Below are 24,162 nucleotides of genomic sequence, written 5' to 3' on the forward strand. Positions count from 1 at the left end.
ACAACAAATGAAATACACTTCTCAGACATTTATTGATGCCATGAATGGATATATTGCCCAAGTACGGAACCACACAAAGTTTTTGTTAGAATTAAACGCAAGAAACCAGGGTGGTTTTCAGGGAACATTTTTCCAAAATATATTGTACAATTTTTAATATTTTTGTTTGTTTGTTAAGTCTCTTCTGAAGAACCCATTTCAACTCATACACCCTAAATCCAGAATTTGCACATTATTATGGTGCATCTGTTCTCCTATCCTGCAAAAGCCCAGCTGCAAAGCAGTGATCTGGACAGGTTGTCTGATCTCTGTATGTGAAATTGGCAAATCCTTAAAGAATTGTTACTTGATCCAAACCAGCAAAAATGCCAACATTGCAATCTCCTTTAAAATTGTATGTTGAACACATCTGAAATCACCTGCAATGGCTGTATTTCCAAAACAAAATTGTCTTTATTAGTAGAAGCTGGTAATGAAAAAGAGCTAGCCCTACCCTAGACACCCACCCCTGCAAAAAATCCCAAACACCTAAGCCAATCCACAATACAAATCCTCTTACAACTACATGATCCTGGCTAGTGAGCACCAGTATGTGGCGAGTAGTGTGGATAACGGCTGGCTGATGAGAGAGTTCTGCAATCAATTAAGAGAATCCTTATGAATATTATAAAAAGTAAGTATAATACTCAGACAAAACACAAAAAAAAAAGAAGGAAAAGAGAAAATATAAGCAATTTGCAATCATGCAGATCAGACTTTTTATTGACACAAGATGCAACAAAGAAGTCAAAGAAAAAACTAAACACCATTAAGACATATATCATCATCGTCTTAAGAAAAAAGTCTAACCTCAGACCTGCTTTCCTAACTTAGTTTTTGTATTTTACTTGCATACCATCAATGTATCTCCTTACACTATCTTAATAAGCTCATTCTGAATAAAGATTTTTAAACTATTACACTTTCCATAGTTGTAAACCTTCAGTGACATGATTTACACTTCAGTGAATTTTTTCTAGTTGTAAACAGAACGTATATCTAGAAGGAAACCTGAGAGGTCAGCTAATCCAGCTCCATATCCCAAGGCAAGTTTTGCTAAATTGCTTCAGACAGATGACTGTGGAATCCATTCTTTAGAATCTCTAAGTGAGAAGTATTTCCTAGCTTTTCTAGATAATCTGTTTCAACACAGCTGTGTTTATATCTAAAAGCAAGTCAATAACCTATGTCAAATACAGAGACACGAACAGAACATAACCTGCTAAATATTGAAGTTTTTTACCTATTCCAATAATTCCTACTGAAACTCCAGATTCCTGTGTCTTAAATCTTCATGTTCCACTGTACTTTCAGTACTGAAGAACGCACATTAATGTATTATGCAAGATTCTTTCCCTGTTTGTAGGGTATGCATTCACAAGCTTAAGATACCATGAATATTGTGAGCCCTCGTTCATTCTTAGAATCATACAATCATTTAGGTTGGAAAAGATGTTTAAGATCATCGAGTCCAACTGTCAACCATGCCCACTAAACCATGTCCCGAATTGCCTTGTCTACATGCTTTTTGAATACCTCCAGGGATGGTGACTTTTGCTTCATGGTTTATTTTTGGTCAATCACTTAATGAAAATTCACTCCTTTCTCTCCTGTAAAATTAGTAAATATTGTATAGCAAATGCCTTTCAGCTGGTCTTTTCTTTTTTGTTCTAGGTTTTGCTGTATTATGACATCGGAGAATATCTGCTCTATGAAATCTCTAATTGTGGCTTGTTTTCTGAGAGTGACTGACGTACATCTGAATACATTCAGCATGTAAACTCTGCATGCAAAACTCAAAAAACCCTAAAAGGAAACCACCCCCTCACCCAGCAGGCATGTAATCTCAGACATCAGGTGACTATTCAGTTACTTCTAAGAATAATGATTCTCAACCCAAACAGCAGTTCTGGCACTTCCTGCCTGACCACTGCAATGACAACCTCAGTGTCAAAGCACTGGAATTTAAAAAAGGGCTCTCTACATAAATGGACTCAATGAACCAAACTTATTACACACAAAGGCAGAAAATTTAACAGCACATCACTGCTGTGCCGTGCATAGTTTTGGTATTTGTCTGAGGTATACAACAGCTTCATCATTGAACCTATGGCTTTAAGTTTATGCATAGTTTTAACCCTAAAGATTGTAACCACTGTTCATCAGATATACCACATCCCTTTACAGGTCCTAAATGATAACACTGCTTTCCTTTCTGCCTGAATCACATAATGAGTAAAGAAAGCAATTTTGCTTTAGAAACAAGAAAAAGGCCAGAAACTTTTTCCCCTCCATTTAACAAGCTTCAACAGAGTAGCAAAAATTTCTTCATTGCTTTTGTCTAGATTTAAGATACCCTTTTTTAGTTGCTCAATTACTTCACAGTCTGCTTGTTTTGTTTGGTTAGGTTGTCTGCTATATATTGTCACGTAATCACTCAGCCAAGTGAAAAATCCTCAGATCTACTTCACTGTGCTTTAAATTGCTTGCTTTTTTTCTTGTAAAATTTTTTAAATTAAGACTTCTTTTCAACTATTTGTTAATAATCAGATTTGAAAATACCATCCTACAACAGCATAAATCATTCATTCATTTACAAAGAACTTAAAGGTATAACATCACTTTTTTTTAAATCTTCACCAATATGCATCTCTATTTTCCCCATCCCAATATATTCTATTTCTATTGTTTAAATTACCCTTAATCAGGAACATTAAAATAGTTGCCTCTGGTTTAGTTTCCAAGTTCTTGAGACATTGTTCTTGCTGCATATGCTCAGTAATGATCTGAACTTTACACATCCCTTTTTCTTTGAAACCAGAAATCAACAGTACACATACCCCTAACAGGTGACTAGATTGCCTGGAGGCTGCTGCATACTAAATCACTGACCCTTGAACAAACAGTTCTTGTTTTGGGCTTTTTTTTTTTTTTTTTTTGAATGAAAATCTATTTGTTTCACAGAAACTCTGTACGCAATAATTTACTTCAGTTTTTAGATCTGTAGTAGTCACTTATGTAACACAGGCATACAGCATCTTTCAAAAGTTAGATTAAATTTAGATGCACAATTCCTATTACTTAGTCATATCAAATGAAACAGCTGGGCATTATTTGTAAAACACATTGAACGAGCTCACTAAAATCTGTGTCAGGTTCAGCAATAGCAGAAGCACGTCTCAAGATCACATTTTTTTCTGGAATTTGAAAAAAGATCGCAATGTAAAGAGCTGAGGTTAAGTTGCACTCCATGGCAGGCGATTGCCTCATTTCTGGTTTTAGGAAGCATATCCTAGATTTACTGTAATCAATATCTGGCCCACTGATTATAGTCGTAAAGGAACCCACTGGTGTGTACTGTGGCTCTTTTTCCTCACCTTGTCCTGTGGTGTAGCCTCAGGGACCTGACCAAAATGCACCCAAGGTTAGGAATGCATAGTGGGCTGCTCTTGCTCCATAGAGCTGCTATGGAAATGAACAGGCCATGTGGTTAACAGGCTGTAACTCTTAACAAAACTGAAAGTTGTGCTACTTCCAAATTTTCTGTCAGATCAAAATAGCAAAAGAAAGATTTTTGTCCCAATTAATAATTTTTCTATATGCATGCAAATAAAAACAGAAATATAGCTACACAGTAGCTATACTGTAAAGTGAACTATTTTATAAAGTATAGAAGTTTCTCATTTACTTTAAGTTAACCACTGCTCATGTTTGCTTACAGCCAAGATTATTGATATAAAAAATATACTGTCTCTCTTCTGTTATTTACTCATTTTCTAATGATGCAGAAAATTTTTCTTGGACTATAGCAAATTACTTCGGTATCCATGCTATTAGAGAACAATTCAAGTAAGTGCAATCCATATGAAAAATTACACATCCAAACCCAAACTTCCCACAGCCAGAAAGGACAGGGCAGAGAGAATTGGATTTATACTGCAGAGTAGGAAGACTTAAGCTATGACTTCTACAGAAATATTTTTTATTAGAAAAACTAATTGAAGTTACTCCTCCTTCCACGCCTTCCTATTTCCACTCTTTGTTCCTCTCCATTATGCTTCAATACTTTAGAGCATATCTAAAAAGCATTTAAAAAAAATTTTGTAATTTTAAGAATAATATAATATGTTCAGGAAAGACAGACTACTCTTACCAAAAAGGCACCAGAATAGTTAGGCAAAATTCTTGTCAGAAATTATTTGGATAAAGTTGATCCTTAGAAAATTAAGAAGGTCCACTAAAGGACCCCTCAGGTGTCTCACTTCGATTAATAACATTTTTAGTTTTAAGTGCTTCTCTATATTCAAGTTTTCACAGTCTGAATAGTTGCAAGACACTGATTTATAGATTCTTTCAAAAAATGTAAATATGAAAAACAGTAAAAGAACCTTTAAAACATTAAAAGCCTCAGCTATCAATGATCTGAATATGTATAGATAACAGTGGGAAATAAAATTTTAATTTTTAATTAAGTAAATTGGACAATATGCTTTGCATTATTCAGATCTTCTTTAGTCCAGTAGCAACTTTTTAAATGGGTATCATTAGGGTACTGTTAGGTTTTCAGAGCTTTTATTCATGGAAGAAAAGTAAGGTATCTCCCTGACTTGTAGCTTTAAGCCTCTTGTGAAAACTATAAGGGTACTACAATTCTTTAGATGGCACTACTTATTTCCTATAATGTTGTTCAGCTTACTCAAAGTGTCCAGATATTTGACAAGTCATGAATAAAAGAGCAAGCATTAATACATTCCCTTGAACTACAAGGTTCAGTGTTGAACTACAACATCCCTGGTTGTTTGATAACATTCTGGAATGCATAGAATTGCCACAGAAAACTTATCTGAAACAAAAGTTCCAGGTTTACACTGCTGGTTTAACATTTGAGAGGCAGTTTACACCTTAATAAGATTTTGACAGATACAGTCTTTATAGCAGTCTGCATGGTTTTGGTAGCCATTGTATGAGTATAAATTGCATGGTTTACCTTTTTACTATTGTCTTTTAAACTCTTCCTCTGTAAACACAGTCACTGACATGACTGCTCTGTAGCTATTTGTGACCGAGATATTTTATGTTAAGGATCAAGAGACCAATACCCAAACAGTTTTTAACATAGTAAGCCTAAACATTCACATGCAATAGAGTAGAATCACTTAAAACGGATTGTAAATTGCAAGATTAACCATAAACTATAAACCCCAAGAAATCAAGAAGGCCCTGAACTTTCTCTGAACTTCATGGTTAGGGTCAGAAAGTTATTATCTACTGAACAAATTCGATTTTTCTAATCAGGAAGCATTTTTGAACTTAAAACATTTACTCTTAACTGCAGTTAATATAAAGAGTGAAATAGAATAATTTTTCATACGATACTGTTAGTGTTTTCTATCTATAGCACACACCATAATCAGGCAGCAGTTACTGACAAACCCTGATTCTAAAACTATATTTACATTTTAATAACAGTTAGCGACAAACCCTGATTCTAAAACTATATTTACATTTTAATAACAATTTAGTGAATGTGAAAACTACAGGCACTTTCATTTTTATCTGAAGCAAGCCAAACTTATGGTAAAATGCACAACCAAATAATTAAGTTACAAAGAATGATATTGAGCAAACTAAAAAAACCCAACCCTAATATAAAATTATTTCAGAAAGAACACCCCCCCCCCCCCCAAAAAAAAAGGAAAATAAAAGACTTATCAGGGAAGACTAAAAGTTAAAAATAAAAATAAATGCCAAGTGCTAAATACTCTAGGAATCAAAAAAAAGTTAAGCTCTTTCTGCCCTACATAGTAAGAGTGACATTGTAAAGGCTACGTGCATTACATCAAAGATTGCCTTTCTGAACACACTTGGATGGCTAAGGAAAAAAAAAAAGTTTTCTGCTTGCCAGTTCTGAGAGACTCACAATACAAAATACTCTGTTTGGGTGCCTTATCACAAATAATCAAAGTAAAATTTTCATGTCATATCAAAGATGGCCTAATCCTGCCATGCTTAAATCAACAGCCATTTTGATACTGATAATGAAGTACCAGAATGGGCACTAACTGACCAAAATGACCATACCTGCACATACTACCTCAACTCAGCTAAAAAGCCCAAATACTTACTTGGACTTCAAAATCCATATTCTCCAGAAATTTCTGGTTCATTGTCTCTGCAAATTTGTTGATGGCTCTCAAGAACACCCTAAAAAAGAAAAGCAATGATACAGATGAATGAATGTTATCTCTGGGAATCTATTCCAACCATGTATGATATTGATGGAAACACATTTAACCACTGAACACACTAGAAAAAGCGAAGTTCACACATACATGAACACAGCAGATGACATTCTGTGCAATGGCATGTTATTTATAGTCTGTTATATATAAAAAAGATTTAAGCACACAATTGTCAAAAGTTTCTTGATCTCCATTGAAAAATTCAGACAATTTCTTTTCCTTTGCTGCACATGGCACTGCATTCCTGAGAAAACATAGAGAGCAATTCTTTCAAACACAACTTTACCTTCTATGTGACAAAACCGAATCATTTACAAGAGTGTTATTGCCGCCTCCTCATGGGTTTGACAGCTGAAAGAGTTCCTGTACTTATGTTATTAGTTAGGAGCTGGCACTGCATTTTCCCAATTAAAAGATATTGTGTGCAGCTTTTCAGTTTTCTCACAGGTGGTGAGGGGAGGATGACACTTCTGCCCACCTTTCTCCTCAGGTTGATTATAAAAACACATTCAAAGCTGAGTTAAGATACAGTTATTTCTTCCAAGAGGAAGACTGTGAATGTTATCCCTCTAGGTTGAAAACCAATACCTATTTACGCTCATTATTAAGGCAGCAAGATTAAGTCATGTTTCTAAAGCCAATTTCTTTGTCTAACTTTCCAGCACAGTACATTTGTAAAACAAAAATCAATTGTATCTCTAAATATTTATGAAGTTTATTTAAATAATTCAGTTTCATTCAATTTGCAATTTTGAAAACAAGTGATCCATTTCCCTCTGCTTCAAAGGTAAAATTTTTAAAAGTTTTAACTGGAAATATTTCTATAGCAAACACTGTGAGGGCAAATATACTTCAACATGAAAGAGACAAACACAAGGAAAAAAACAATCCTAACTGTTTAAATACAATGACTGACTGTCAACTAGCTATTACCAATCAGGAAAAAGATCTAACAGTTATAAGAGACAATAATTCAATAATTAGAATTACTGGCAAAAGATTAAGAGACCAGAGGATATCCATACGTTGCTGTCAAAGGAATGTTGTATCCTTGTGTTAGACCCTGTGTGGTGTTCTGGTCTCCCATCTCAAAAAGATAAACAAATACAAAAATAAAAAAGAGAGAAGAAAACAAGCAAACAAATGTGACAAAGAAACGATCAAACACATTTAATGGATCGTGCCTGAGTTTCTTTAGTCAGGGGACACTATCTGACTGAGGAAGGATATGGTAGAATCTATAAAATTGAAAGTACCATGGAGAAGAGAGACTTACTGTTCAGTTTCTCATACAAGCACTGGAGAGCACTGAACAAAATCAGAATGTGCATTCAAAATCAGCAGAAAGATATTTTTTATGCTAGTCTTGCGCAGCTATGTAACTCATTTCCACAGGATGCTGTGAATGCCTGAATGTTATCCTGTCTTAAAAGTGATTAGACACAAAGACAAAAATGAAGTGAGGACTACTAAATGTCACTGGAGGCTGGGAGAACACAGCAAACTCTGTTACTTCTTCCCAGCTCTGTTGTTATACTGTTCCTTAGGCAGCCATTTATGAGCCACTACCAGAAACAGAATAGTCAGTGAAATGAATTTTAGCCGCACCACCAAAAAAAAAAAAAAAAAAAAAATTTTTTTGGCAAGGGCTACATTCAGTTTCTTAATGAGGGAAGTAAAGCAGTTGTTCAGCTTTTGGCAGGCTTTTGACAAGGAATCCTATTTACCCACTAAGCAATAGTCCAAAGAAAGGCACTGCTTCATTAGGGCAACAACTTGACTGGCTAGATTGAAATCCCTTTTTATGACTACAGTTTTCCATGAGGAAAAAATTCTTTGTGAAAGCCTGAAGCAGAATATTTTCTTTCCATCCACGTAACATTTGTCTGTAATGTTGATATGATCAAGGAAATAAAGTAATTTATACATGGTGTTACATCTTGCCAAGTCTTTTTTTAATGTGATCAGAGGGACACTAGGGTTTTAACTACTACAGTGACATTGGAAGGTAACACTTCTATGGGTGCTGTGTTGCCCTACTGTATCATCCCACACATTCGGATAAGCTTCTTTCCAATGGTCTAGGGCATACTCTGATCTAATCTTCTAACACTAACTCAGCTAATCTTGCCAGCTGAATTAAGGGTCTAATCTGTGAAATGCTGAGTGTCAACAAATCACCTCAAGTTCAAGAAACCTGTTTTTGCTCAATACTGTTCTTGCAGGCTATGACCACTCTCCTAAACAACCTCTGTATAATCACAGAATTGCTCTGTGTATCTACTGCAATTTTAGCCTATGTTGGTCTGAACAGGCTATTGCACTTTCTTTTTGGCCTTTTATGTGATCAACTTATTCTGAAAAATGTGATTTCCTCTGCAAGCTGCCCCACACTACCTGCAAGAATAAACACATTCACCCCTAACGCTTCACTCGTATGGGTACATTTATCTCTACAAAACAGCCTGATGCTTGACACAAACAGTTTAAGATTTTGGAAAAAAAGGGGTTTTCTAAAAAGAATGGTCTACTTTAGACAGCACAAAAACCATACACAGCTAGGCAGAATCATGGACACCCACACGTTACTCTGTCTGTCAGCATCCCCATTACTCTTCTGAGTAGGAGTTATGGGTCCAGGCCTTTTTACCGTCATGTCTTTTCTGTAGAACTATATAGCTCTAGATTCTCCTTTGATTTACAAGGTATATTTCTTGCCAACTCACGTAATCAAGTTCTTCGGCTCCAGCTGCTCAGAGAATAGCATTTTCCTTCACCCAGAAAGCCTTTTTTTGCAGTAGGAGGGGGTATCCTCCATTTTTGAGACTTTTTTTATTTCCCAACTTCTGTGTATTAACACACTACTCCAACACCTATGGTGAAACATGTCACCTAAATATCCTGTTTGGGCAGAATCTGGTATGGTGCTGATAATTTGTCTTACAATAAAAAACCCCTGCACTTCTAGGTACTTTGCCTTTTAGCACAGAAATATCATGCAAGATACAGTAGAAATAATCATAACTTAAACACACATGAAATTCAATAATGTAAATCTATTTCATAATATGGACATATTTCTTGTGCGTCATATTTTACAATTTTTGTGAAGAGCTTGTAGTTTAATGTTAGCCATACATAAAAAGCCCCAAGGGCACCTGAGAAATACTGATATACTTAATGTCCAGTAAAAATTACTGATACTATTAAAAATATTTACAGGATTCTATACAATATAATTATATGTAAGCTATCTTCTGTGAATATTCTTTTCATTCTCACAGATATTTTTATCTGACATACTGGAATGACACATTTGCAGGAAGCATGCAATACTTCCAGGCTGTCAAGTTCCAAATATTTTCATGCATTTGTATTTTGCCTAAAGGGTGTATCTATTTCTGTCATTGGAAGTCACTTAGGCAGTATGTTTGAATTCTATTCCTGGCTCCTGCCAATGCCATGCTGTCCTACCTCAATGATTTCATTTCTATATGCCTCAGTCTCCCCTTTCAGCAAAAAGGGGTATTAATTAACTAGCCACAAGTATGAAGCCAAACAGATATTTATAAAACACTTTGAGATTCTGATGAAAACAAGAGAAAATATAATTTTAATTATTACTGACAACACGTTCCTATTTAAAGACTAAACATTGATCCAAAAGGAGAGAGTTAAAGTCATTTGACTGGAGAAGTCATCATTCCTTACATGATTATTCATAACATCAGTTATCATAGTTGATAGTTATCAAATATAATAGAGAAGGTACAGCTAGAAAAGAGATGGTAAAAACTTGTGCCCCAGAACAGCTCAGAAAAACACAATATGTACTGTCTGACTTCAGAAGTTATTGAGAAAAATGAAAGGGATTATCTTGTCACACGGTAATATAACTTAATTTCCCTTCTATAACAGACCATTGGAGCTTACCTTTTCTCTGAACTTGGGGACTGCTGCTCAGTTCTGCTTTGCAAAATTAGACTGATCTAGACTGACCAAAGGACAGGATCTTGATTTCTCATACAGATAACGTCATTAGGTGTTTTTTCTGTTTAACCTTCTGCTCTTGTCACCTTCTCCCTTAATTTTAATCATCACACAGGGCTACAAATATGTTCTTTCAGGTGTTTTAATTATGATAACTTTTCCACAGTTACTTAATATGGAATTAATTTCTTATCATTTTAAGTAACTGTGATCCAAAATTGTTGAAATTCCTTTATCCACAATAATTTCCACGATATTTCCTGAGTTTATGCGGATTGATGCTTCTAATTTACAGTTCATATCAATCTCCTGGGCCTGAAGATTTATGGATGATCTTCAAAGGCCAAAGTCTCTGGGCTTAATCTGGGTATAAAAACACGAGGTTTTGGCTTAGGACAGCAACAGAATCGCCATGGTTCAACTGCTGCTATCTCCTTTACCCTTCTAAATTTCCTGCTGCTTCTGCTTTGCTTTACTGTATTGTCAGAGAAATTTCTTTCAAATTTTGGCTTGAAAGAAAGCCCAATGAATAGAATCCTGTGCAATTGTACTTAGTATCAAATACTTAGACTTATGTTCTAAAGAGGGATAGAACAGTACCATAAGTAACATATATAAATACAGACAGACAAAGCTGAAAATTTATAAGTCATCCTAAGATAAAAATTTTATTTCAAACTGATTAACCCTCAAACAAAATAAAACATAGGGGCTGAGATGGAGCAAAGAAAGAATTTTGTATTCATAAACAACATGTTGTTAATCAAAGTAGGATTTCAAGGCTATTCCTTAGAAGATGATGACTCTATTTAACAGTAAAATAGGTCTGCACATTGTCCTTGCTTTTGAAGTGCAAATAGGTAATAAACCTAAAATACAGATCTGGAACTCCAAGTTATTTTTAGCAAACAAGTTGGAATTAGTGCATCAGCTCCTTGCAGCATAAAACAAAGAGATGATTACAGTAAAAAAACCCAAATTAAAACAAACAAACAAACAAAACAACCCCAAACCCTTAAATTGGCATCGCCTGTTCTTAGGTGGCTTTGCAAAAGCTGGCCTTTTTCTGCACCTAGTTGCACACATAGTATACTTCTGGGTCCACAAAATTATTTTGGGAAAGGTGCCTAAATCAGGTACAGAATTATGAACCTTCCCAAAATCATGAATCAACCTTTCCTCAGACTCTTACACATGAATTCTTTTAAAGTAGTGGTCCAACAGCAGTGAGATGCTCTTCAACGTCTTCAGGTTCACAAGACTAAAATTTGGGAGTTTACTGCTTCAACTTTGAGATGAGTAATCCAGATACTGAGGTGAAAGCTGCATTAATTCACTTAGGTATTTATGAGCATCAACTCAAACTCATTTTGCTATGTCTTCTAAAGCTGTGATTACACTGATGTAATGACAGGTGGAAAAAAATTAATCAAGTACAAACTTCTACTGGATAATCAGACACAAAAAATTAGAGATAAGCTTTAAAAGAATATAATTTCCTGTGTTGTTGTGAAAGCTCTTACTGAAAGAAACCATTAAAATGCTGGAATATATGTATTTTTAAAATCATGTCTGGAAACCGATGAAGATATGGACAGTTTTTAAAACTCAGAACTTCTTCCCACAAACCCTAAGTGCTTTTCCTTCAGAGAATTTGGTCCACAAATTAAAATCAGAAGGAGTTACACTAACTTCAGTTTGGCAGGCATTTTTTTGTAAATCACGAAGGCTGATCAATCAGCACTTTCATCAGTGAATCCTCTACTTGAGCAGATGAGGAATATGAGAGGAGTTCTTTCAAAGCCTAGGACATGCATTGACTTATTATTTTGAAGATCTTTTCTGAGTTCTGACAGACATGGTCTTGCCAGTATGCCAGTTATATGAACTCTGGAGTAGGGAATAACAGAGCCAAAATAATACTCCCAAGTAATTTATGTTGACTTGATAGTAGCATCCTCATAAAATGCTTTGCAGAAGACACCTGATATGTATTTTAACATGAAGCAAGCATAACAGAAAAGCTGCTGATTCTCTTGTAGAGAAAATCAACTGATTCTCTTGTAGGCTTCTGTCATCTTTCCTCTTCCTTCTTGTGTGCAGAGCTAGAAGGCGGCACGTTAAATAAAGAGCAGACTAGCAAAGTGGGTCAGACCCAATCCCAAATGCCGATCATTGTCAATGACCGAAAGAGGGAACAGCAATTATAAACTAAACCTGGAAGATATAAAATACACAGAAGAGAGATCAGACAAGCAATCAGTGTGACAGGAGAGATTAAATAAATATGCATTTACTATTTCAGTGACCAAAACAGAGCAGCAGGAGAAAGCCTGAGAAAACAGGTGAAAAGATAATAATGAAAAACTTTACAAAGTAACAGCAGAAATTATCTCCTAATAATGTGGCAAGCTATCATTGATTTAGAAATGAAGGGCACTGCAAGATGGAAACACTGTTTAAAAACCTTGTAGCTATGTGAAACCTAGTTATTAAGAGCACAGTAATGGCAACACTTAGGAAGCAATCCACTTCCATGGTAACTAGAAAAATATGGCCAGCAGTGCAAAGAAAGTAGTATAATTTAATCATATTTCTCCCTTGTGTCAAGTCAGTATCACTATAGACTGAAGAATAATTTTTTTGTACCATTCATATTGAATTCTAATGATAAAGCAATTGTCACTTTCCTAAATTCTTTTTTGATGTACAGCCAGAGAGTCTATCCAAATAGCATGGTCAGAAAATAACTGCTATCCAGCTTCTCTTGTCTCAGTTACAAATTGTTATTTACAATTCATTTTCTTTATTATTATTGTTTGAAAATTTACCTTGAATAGCTATGCCAAGCATGCAAAAATAATACACGCTATAATGTGTCAGAGTTAATTTGGCAGCAGTACAAAAGCAACACCTAAAGACAGGAATGAACAATTGCTTTGATGCTATACAAGCGAAGTTCCCATTTGAGATATCTTGACTTTTCAGCATTCTCTTTGTATGTAGCTTTTCCTTCAGCAGCTACCTAAAGCATGTTTAAAAGACTGCTTATCTCCCATTTAGGAATCAAAAAATGTTTTCAAAACTGCATTAGGTACACATTTATGCCAAACTCTTGAAAATCTAATGTTTAGCATGCTTTAAGAAAATTCATAGTTTGAAAACTAAGCCTACAAAAAGCTGTCATAATGAACTCTGATATAAGTAACTTCATTTGAAAGGTATTTTCAGTGATTTTCCTTATATTGTGAGTATCTTGTCACTTCAGTCTACTCTCCTTTTTTGCTCATTCCAACTAATTGCAGAGTAGAAACATTCTGAATTTAAAAAAATTTAAAAATCACATGGTGTCTTTGGTGCTAGGTAAGTCTGGGAGTAAGATACAAAGCTGAAACCCAGTTAGTATACATGAATGTAATGACTTAACATGGTTATATCAGGATGTCATACACCAATTAAAACTCTCATGGCCTTCACTTTGGAAGGAAGTTTGAACTGATATTGTGAAATTACTTGTTCATACTTCCACTGATTTTTTTTTTTTTTTCACCTGTTGGCACTAATTTACCCTTACTGTAATATTCGTACATATCATTTAGTCTTCATTTCTATAGATCTAAGAATGGTGCAAAGGTGATACTTTCGTAAACATATTTTCACGGATGTTTGTAGGGCCTATTTCTAGAAATATTTTTATTATTTCACACATCAAAGGACTAAAATTGGAGAATTACATGAAACTAGTGGGTAACACTGTGGATAATGCTATCTCCATTTTTGTTTTGTTTTGTTTTAAGTAGCTCTGTATTTTATTCATAATCTCACCATAAAACTTTAAAGGTAAAATGTAGTGTTTGGGCTTTGCTTTTGCTTTCCCCCCGTTACATAAGCTTTCTGTATTTGAAATCCTTTCTCTATACCTGCATTATATTTTAACATAGTACATGTACTTCTGATTTTTCAGATATTCTTGTTGAAAATATTTAGCAAGGAAATACCTTTTGTCTAGAATACATAATTTCTTTACTTTTAGGAACCCTAGCTTTTTCTGAAGCTAAGAATATAATCTGTAATTACAGGTACAACTATGCATCCACCTCTTGTCTAATTGCTGCTTACTTGAGCTTACTACTTTACGGCCAAAACTGTATCAATACAGAAGCAGTTGCATTGAATAAGCAGATTATGACTTTTAAAAAAGATTATGAAGCAAATGCATAATACATCAGCAGGGCTATTTTGTGATGTTGCTGTTTAAAAATATGAAAATAATGTTAAATACGAGAAAATTGTATACATTTAATTTCCTGAAAATCTCTTAAGATATGGAGCACTCACCACAGTTACTCATCAGAAAGGAGAACACAGAAAGATTGCTCAATAGCATTTCCAGCACCCAATGAAGATTATGAGTACTGAATTTGTATTTTCAGTCTTCTGTAGTGACATATTTAGAACAGTTTATGTGGGTAACCTCTTCATTATTTTTTTATTCATTTGCAGGTATGTTCTACAGAGTGGAAAATACCATTCATTGTTTTAATCCCCAAATGTTTTACTAAAATTAAAATACCTGAAAGCATACAAAACATTTTACAACAGGCCGCATCACAAAGAACCTTAGAGATTTCTATATGCAAGTCAAAGTTGTATCTGGAGAAATAACAATTTATCTTACTGACTTTCTGAAAACATCAAACTAACAAGTTGTTTTTCTGTGTTGAGTTGTTCTCTCCACTGAAGACATTGCTTTTAGTTCAGGAGGCCTCATACTCTAGAAGCAGGAGCATCCTACCAGTCGAGACCAAGAAAGATGAGATACTCTGCAGTGGGAGTGGGAAAGGGATATCTCACAGCATGTTTTCTCTCTGCATTTTAGATAAAAGACTAAATGACTGCAGTCAAAACGCAATAGGCATCCATTGTGTACCACAACCATGATATGCAATAGCCTATCTTGCTGAGCAGATGATCTGCTGCACTCCCCACATCATTAAATGTTTAGCTTCTTGGTAAGTAGATAATTCCACAACATGGGTAACAATGAGCAACATGCAGAGTTAGTGCAGAACAAGCATCTTGTAGTATTTGGTGCTAGAAAGATGCAAGTGATTGAAAAGTTACATCAGGCACGACCAGACTCAAACACCTACAGATGGAAGAGATGCTCTCTGCTAGGCTTGTAACTGACAGCAAAGCATTAAATGACTCAGTCAGACATATCAGCCACAGCTGGAAGTGTAACTCTCCATGGAAGTAAATTTACAACCCACAGTGAAACAACTGCCTCTTCTCTTTTTCATCCTTATTCCATTTTCCCAGGACTAACCTTATGCCATTTGCCCTATTACAAGTACTGACTTTTGTGGGGACTGGGAAAGACAACTAGGAAACAGAGTTACCTGGGTTTAATGGAAAGGAGATACAAATCTGAGAATACTGAGACACTGTATACCAAATATCCCAGCAAGAAAAACAATAAATAAATAAATAAATAAAATGTCCTTTGCCTCTCAAAGGGACTACGTATTAGCACGGAAATTGCATTTCAGCAAGGACATTTTAAGTCTCATAGCAAAAACAAACTGTCCAAGGACCCATCTTATTACTAGACATGATTAAAGCAATGACTAAACAGCACAAACTGTTTGAACTTGTTATAATACTTCATTTACCCTAGTGTGCACGTGTGCATAAAGGACTATTTTCATTAGACATTTATACCTGTTGCTTAAAATACTTTTTCATATATTAAAATAACAAAGTTCTGCAATATGCCATAAACCTATGTGTAAATGCATTCTGACCCCCTGAAAATTCAAGCCCTTAAGAAAAACAACTGCATTTCTGTCAAGTATGCTTAAGCCAATCAAAAGTTGCCAAAGGAAAATGAGATCAAAGAAAGGAGTTACTTGTATACAACAGATCAGCCTTCTAAATTCTGCCTTATTTGTACAAAATAACCTGCAACTTCATCATCCAACCTTAGTTACATAAATGAATCTTAACTCCCAATACATCTTTGAAAAACAGGAGTAAAACTAACCTAAACTACTTGTATTCTTTTTTTTCCCCTCTTAGGAATAAATTAAAAAAAGCCCCCTTTTTATTCTCTGCAAGACAAATAATGAGGCAGGCAATGTTTTAAGTAAACTGTTAAAGCATAGCTGGATAGAATAAATCTGAGTTTTCTTCTACATTTCCTATGGGAGCAGAACCACTTCATATTAAATAATCAAAGAATTAAAGTTAAGGAGGATTTTTTTCCTATTTTTGTAATTAAAATCATATTCTTAATTTTAAAATCTCATCACAACTTTTGTAAGCTGAACAACATATTACAGCACCAGCTGGAGTAAAGGATAATGGGTACTCTTATCAATTGAATTTGTGTACCTTGTGTATAGTCAGCTCCATTAGTGTTTGTGAATAGTCACAATACCCACTGACATCAATACATATATCACAGTATCAAATGTTTATAAAACATGAAAATATGACTAGCTTTCATTTCCACCAACAGACAGATGGAAGACTGAGAAGCAGTTTTAATATTTTAATTAATCTGGGGTTCTTCTCCCTTCCAACTTCAGATATTCTATGATTCTATGAAATCTAGTGAGTTGGTAGTAGCAATACAGCTTGTAGCATCTCTCCCATAAATACTTAAGATTCTTGCTTGAAAAAGGCGTTCCCTTACTTTCTGCCAACTGTGTCCAGTTTCCCTTCTCTCCCAAACTCTATTATAAATACCATTCTTGAATAATATGCTTAAATTGTGACTACCAGCTGTTCAGGTTTTCTCTTCAGAAAATTTAAAAGAAAAAGCAGTCCAACAGCCACTGAATTTGTTATCTGTGCGTGTTACTTGAAGATTGAGACTACAACTTCAAAAATGACATCTCCTCATAATGCACAAAGCCACATTTTGTTGAGTTTCACAGGACAATACTATAAGCAGCTACTTCTTCTGAAAAGACTTTTTCTATTCAAAGGTAGAGTTGTTCAGAAACATGCATATGTATAGTGTGGAAAACATGTTTTTCAGAAGTCATGTTTAACAGAGCCATTCACAGATGATCTATGAAAAAACCCAGGTCTGGAGTCCCTACTGTCCTTTTCTTGAGAAGAAATTCCTACAGTCCCTTGCTAGATGACAAACTGGAAATTATTCTGCCTCATTTTGCTGGTTGGTCAGGACCTAATGATATGAACAGAATCTATTGCTCCTGGCAGTCTGAGAAAATGGTGAGGTACTTGAGGATGCAGGTGGTACTGATTTGAAGCCATAATGAGATTTTGCAGAATTAATAATGCTGCTCCAACGTGTGAGCTACATGAGAACCAGGTCTTGAGGATGTTAAAAAGCAGTTCATCAGCAAATAAGCAGCTATTTTTAGTATGTATAATGAAAGACAATCGGCAATATTTCCAGCTCTTTTGCCAAATACCTGTAGTGCTAAACCTTTCAAGTTACACTTAGAAAGGGCTGGGGAACACTTGACTCCAACAGATGCCTGAAAACACTCAGATATACAGGTAATGAAAACATATTTTAGAAAAAGCCTAACTCCTGGTGTTAGAAAATAGCCTACAGTGTTATCTCACATGAGTTTTTCAGCAAATAGGACCTGACCTTGGAATATACTGGTGAAAAATGGTTTCCTTCTATTTTTAAATACCTAAACATAATGTCAACAAGGTTCAAAAAGCAACTCAAATGGACACACAAACAATGGAATTGCTTACTAAGCCACTTTAGACTGGACAACAACCAAAACTGATTCCAGGTATTAATTATGACAAGATCATAACTCTGTCTAAGCAATTACCATTTCAAAGCCCAGAGGAACAGAAGGAAGGCATGTGAATACTTTCCCTTTACTTGCTTACCCCTCTAACCATTTCTTTTATTCAGTGAATCTGACTCCCTATGCACTTCATGTTGACAATAAGGTACAGGAATTTCCTGGGAGGAACCGTGTGCCTCTAAATTAAAATTATGAACAGCTGAGAGATAAGCAGACTATACGGTATTACCTAAACCAGCAAAGCATTTCCCCACAAATGCCATGTACCTAGGAATTACTGCTTTTAATAAGCTAATAGCCAATAGTCTAAGTACCTTAAGTGGAATAAAGTGCACATACAAGCAGTAGCAACTACTAAGAAGTGTGCAGTAAGCAACCAAGCAGCCTTCATTAGAACAAAAGTTAATTAAATCTACCATGAAGGATCACAAAAATAACTCAGATATTATATCCTCATGACCTCAATGAGGATTTTACTATTTCCCAAAGTGTTCTGCCCCACCTAGCATGCCATAAAAAAGTGTTCTTCCCACCCTGCTGTTAATGGAGAAAAAAAAAGTAGTTCATGCCCCTTTTTGATTCTCAGTTGCTAATAGAATACTCCCAGTCCAGTGGGACCAGTACACACAGCCTCTGCCTCCTTCAAATGGTCTTTAGGAATCAGGACATGCTTTGAGAGCAAACAGCACATTATTTATAATAGTGACTTAAAGTAACCTGAGTTAAATCATTCCATCCTGATACAGGCAAAGCTTGACTAAGTAAGTTTAGTCAATAAAGCGTCTATTCCCATTCTTTCAACTTACGTACCACACTTTCTCCTGGACATGAATGTGTCCATTCTCCCTTCCTTTGGACTTTGTAAGAAGTCATTCTCTCATTCTTTTCCCCTTATCTATGCCAGACATCTAATACTTAGTAGCAATATTCCTGATATCATACATGCACTGGCTGTCTTTAATTAAAAGAGTAATTAGAGTGTCCCGCTCATTAGGAACACCTTTTACCCACAAACAGGACGAAACTTGCAGTTCTAGTTATGCTCTTCCCTTTCCTCTGCCTCTAAGTAAATGTACTCCGATTTTATGTTTCTGTATTGCAGTATATCCTACAGAAAAATTCCTCCAATGCCTGCTTTCCTTGCTAGGTACAAAATACAAGAAATCATCTGGGGGAGACTGTCAGGCTTTGCTGAATGCCTGTGGGGAAGAAGTGCCAACTACACTGTGCCATTGGCTAGGTTACACAATAGACATACCTTACAGCCTGTAACTAATATTTTTGCAAATTCAGAAAAGGGAGACTCTTAAGGTAAAATACCTCCTTCAGGGCATAAAAAAGCCTGCATGTAGCTTCCTGCTCAGAACAGGTGAATTAAGAATGCAAAACCTTAACTGTGTTAACATTTTTTGTGGATTTTTTTTTCTTTCTTCTCTCATTAAGACACCCCAGCCTGATCCCTTGTGACTTTTTCTCTGCTGCTTCTCTGATGAGTAAAGCATGTTAATAAGAAATCTAGAAACCTAAATTAGCCTTCAATTTATTTCATAGCCCCCTCAATCCCCCCCTCGCCAAAAAACCCCAAACCAAATTTCTATAAAGACTGATAACAAAAATCCCCCCTCCCAGTTGTTGATATAACATAAAATTAAAACATGAAAGTAAGATCAATAACTCATTTGCTTATGTAATCTTGGGAACAACAACATAATCAGAGAGTATAAACAGTGCCAAGTCAATTTAGGTAAGCAATGTATTTACAGAAGCACTGTTAAATAGCTTCTAAACATTTTTTTAATTTTTTTTTTTAATGCTGACTTTTTCTTTAAGTATTTTCATTTGACTTGTCCAATGCAGGATAAGGTTTAGAGCAACAAAGCCTGCCTGGACCAAATTGTCCCACAAAGTTCAGAGTCATTAGGAGGCATTATCAACAAATATACAGTACTACAAATTAATTTCTATTGTCAGTAAGTGAGGCAATCAATATATATACCACCAGGTGAATGCCCCAGCCCTAAGGGCATATTCTTTGAACAAGGACTGATGCTTCCCCCACCCCCATAGAATAAAAAAAAATCCTGTACTTGTGAATAATGCAGATGTTAACAGCTTTTTCTAGATAGGAGAAACAGTTTTACATATGAAAGGTTTGATATGCTTACATACAATAGAAGACTGTTAGTTTACTTTAGTACTAAGCTGATACTTTTTAAGAATAATCCTTGCTACATTAAAAATAATTGCAAATTGCAGCAGCAGCAACATAAGAATGTGCACTGAATTGGCTTTTACCTTTATAGACCAAAGACTGACTCAGAGAAACAAGTGGGATGAAACTACTATCATTTACAAAAATCTTACCTGGAATGAGCACATCCACCAGCATATATGTATCTGCCCACCTCAGAAGAGGGGTTAGCGATCTCTCTGCATGAACATTAGTGTACATGAGTGACAGAAAGTGAGGTTTGGGTACCTGAGGCCTCACTGTCATCATCACTACCCAATAGAACCATAATCCTTACTTTGAATCATAGAACATGAAAAAGAAAACCTTCCATTTAACATCATTCCATTAAAATTTTAGATGAAATTGTATCCAATGTCAAAATTTGATATCATAATGCTGTAAATTCTCTTAGAAAATCTTTTCCTCAAGACCAAACACTCCCAGTAGATAATCAACTTTAGTAAGTATCCTCTGTTCTCGCCTTTCCAGTATTATAAAACTGGAAGAGTAAAATTACAGAACTGTGACATTTCAAATAAACAGCATCTGTGGACTTCTAAGTTAAATGGAACCTATGTATCTTTGAGACTTAATTCTTAGACTAGTCTCTCTGTGACTTGTAGAAAACTCAATGTTACTGCCATTTCTACAAAACTAAAATGATAGTACAAGTGATCAAAATCCACCTCACCAACAGAAGTCTTGCTCAAAAAAAAAAAAAAAAAAGCAAGCATAATCACTTTATAATCCAATCCAGCATATAAACTCAAAGTGTTTCTTTGAGAACAAGAAGGAAGAATAAGTACAGCCCTGAAGGTAACATGCAAATAAATAAAAAAATGTAAATGAAGTTAATTTTTTTCCCCAAATCCAGATCCCTTTCAGTGAGATTTTTAGTGATGATTTCCATGAAGTATGAAAAAGAGGAAATTCAACAACAACAAAAAAAATCCACAAGGTAAGGTGGTCACATGCTCACAGCTACTTTTTTGATCAATTTCTTCTACACGTGCAGATGCTTGTAAAACTTCTACATGTTCAAATTTTGAATAAACTCTTCCTCACCTACAAATTCCACAAATAAACAAATTGAACCAACTAACTTTGTTTAGAGCAGCCATGTGTTTTACTTTGCATTCTCAGTCCAACTCTCCCTTGCTTTCCTCTGTTATAGACTAGAGACACAAAAAGAAAGAAGTCAGTACCTCAGAATGGCTAGGAACAATTATTAGGAAATAAATCCTCACAGAGCCCATCTTGTGTCCTATATACTAGCCTTTCCTTGTTGCCAAAAACATTTGTTTCTAACTCATTGTATTGGCTTTGTGTGGCAAGGTTTTGGTAGTGGGGGGGTTACAGGGGTGGCTTCTGTAAGAAGCTGCTGGAAGCTTCCCCTGTGTTCGAGAGAAAGGCAATACCAGTCGGCTCTAAGACGGACCCACTGCCGGCGAAGGCCAAGACAATCGGCGACAGTGGTAACACCTCTGTGATAACATTTTTAAGAAGGGAAAAAAAAGTTGGGACAGACAGAAACAGCAGCCAGAGAGAGGAGTGAGAACATGTAAGAGAAACAACCCTGCAGACACCAAGGTCAGTGAAGAAGGAGGGGGAGGAGATGCTCCAGGCGCCGGAGCAGAGATTCCCATGCAGCCCATGGGGAAGACCATGGTGAGGCAGGCTGTCCCCCTGCAGCCCAGGGAGGTCCACGGTGGAGCAGATAACTACTTACAGCCCGGGGAGGACCCCACGCCTGAGCAGGTGGGTGCCCAAAGGAGGCTGTGACCCCGTGGGAAGCCCACGCTGGAGCAGGGTCCTGGCAGGACCTGTGGATCTGTGGAGAGAGGAGCCCACGGAGCAGGTTTTCTGGCAGGACTTGTGACCCCGTGGGGGACCCATGCTGCAGCAGTGTGCTCCTGAAGGACTGCACACCGTGGAAAGGACCCATGCTGGAGCAATTCGTGAAGAACTGCAGCCCGTGGGAAGGACCCACGCTGGAGAAGTTCATGGAGGACTGTCTCCCATGGGACGGACCCCACACTGGAGCAGGGGAAGAGTGTGATGAGCCCTCCCCCTGAGGAGGATGAAGCGGCAGAAAATAACATGTGATGAACTGACTGTAAACCCCATCCTCGTCCCCCTGTGCCGCGGCTGGGGGGGTAGGTAGAGAATCTGGGAGTGAAGTTGTGCCCGGGAAGAAGGGAGAGGTGGAGGGAAGGTGTTTTGAGATTTGGTTTTATTTCTTATTACCCTACTCTGGTTGACTGGCAATAAATTGAGTTAATTTTCCCCAAGCTGAGTCTGTTTTGCCCATGACAGTAATTGGTGAGTGATCTCTCCTGTCCTTATCTCGACCCACAAGCTTTGTTATATTTTCTCTCCTCTGTCCAGTTGAGGAGGGGGAGTGATAGAATGGCTTTGGTGGGCACCTGGTGTTCAGCCAGGGTCAACCCACCACACTCATGCACGTAATAAACAACAAAACTCACATCTCAAAAGAAGAACATTTCCTTCCTCTTCAAACAAGCAATATTTCAAAAATACCCTGAAGGAATGCATCTGTGATAAGCTGGCCCAAGCCAGCTGTCTAAAACCATTATCAATGGTGGAGTTGCACAAAGATCACTTCTCTTTTCTTCCCAATTCCCTATCACATGATATGGAAATGATAAATTGCAAAGAGCCCATGTGGCAGCAAAGTCTATATGACGTGAAATTTCACTTACGCTACTTGCGATCCTAACACCAAGACAACAGTGGCCCTGTGTTTTAACAGAGATCAAGCAATACTTTGTTTATGCCACCATCATTTATGGTGACATCAAAACAGACAGATTATAGCTGTGGGTAAAGGTGTTACAATCTGCACAGTTTATGTTCACAAGATACTTCCTTCAGTCAATTTTATAATCTAAGAGTACTCAAAGATTTCTTATTAATAGCAAGCTCTCATAGAGCAAACAATAAGAAGCATGATAAATTTGATTATACAAACTTTTGCTTAGATGCTATCTTGATCTACAGAGACAATATACCTGAGTTTGAAGTAATTCATCATTATGAAACCTAAAACGATCTATAGTATAGCAATACATTTCCTCAATGATGTGAGCTACAGTAAGTACCATGAGTCCAACCTCCTCCTACAAATACTGCATTGAGCTCAAAGATTTGGTCTTTATCATCAGACCTTTTAGTAATCCAAGCAACTGTATCAGTTTGGAAAGAAAATTGTGTTTGATAACTCTTGCATCACAATGAACTTGCTGACATACTAGTGAGGACATTCTAACCCTGTGCAGAAATTGTACATTTAAGATTGTCGTGGTTTAACCCCAGCCAGCAACTAAGCACCACGCAGCCGCTCACTCACCCCCCCCCCACCCAGTGGGTGGGGGAGAAAATCAGGAAAAAGAAGTAAAACTCGTGGGTTGAGATAAGAACGGTTTAATAGAACAGAAAAGAAGAAACTAATAATGATAATGATAACACTAATAAAATGACAACAGTAATGATAAAAGGGTTGGAATGTACAAATGATGTGCAGTGCAATTGCTCACCACCTGCCGACTGACACCCAGTTAGTCCCCGAGCGGGGATTCCCTGCCCCCACTTCGCAGTTCCTATACTAGATGGGATGTCTCATGGTATGGAATACACCGTTGGCCAGTTCGGGTCAGCTGCCCTGGCTGAGTCCTGTGCCAGCTTCTTGTGCCCCTCCAGCTGGGCTTGAGAAGCTGAAAAATCCTTGACTTTAGTCTAAACACTACTTAGCAACAACTGAAAACATCAGTGTGTTATTAATATTCTTTGCATACTGAACTCAAAACATAGCACTGTACCAGCTACT

At 36.4% G+C, this 24,162-nt stretch overlaps 1 protein-coding gene across 1 annotated transcript in view; it reads right to left on the reverse strand.

The window, feature by feature from the left end:
- DOCK2 (dedicator of cytokinesis 2) overlaps positions 1-24,162 on the reverse strand; it is a 213,235-nt gene that overhangs the window by 58,016 nt on the left and 131,057 nt on the right. The window contains exon 30 of the mRNA XM_069772259.1: positions 6,165-6,243. Coding sequence (XP_069628360.1) covers positions 6,165-6,243 — 79 coding nt within the window. The remainder of the gene's footprint in view (positions 1-6,164; positions 6,244-24,162) is intronic.

This window comes from Haliaeetus albicilla, chromosome 27 (assembly GCF_947461875.1).
Source record: "Haliaeetus albicilla chromosome 27, bHalAlb1.1, whole genome shotgun sequence".
Lineage (NCBI taxonomy): Eukaryota > Metazoa > Chordata > Aves > Accipitriformes > Accipitridae > Haliaeetus > Haliaeetus albicilla.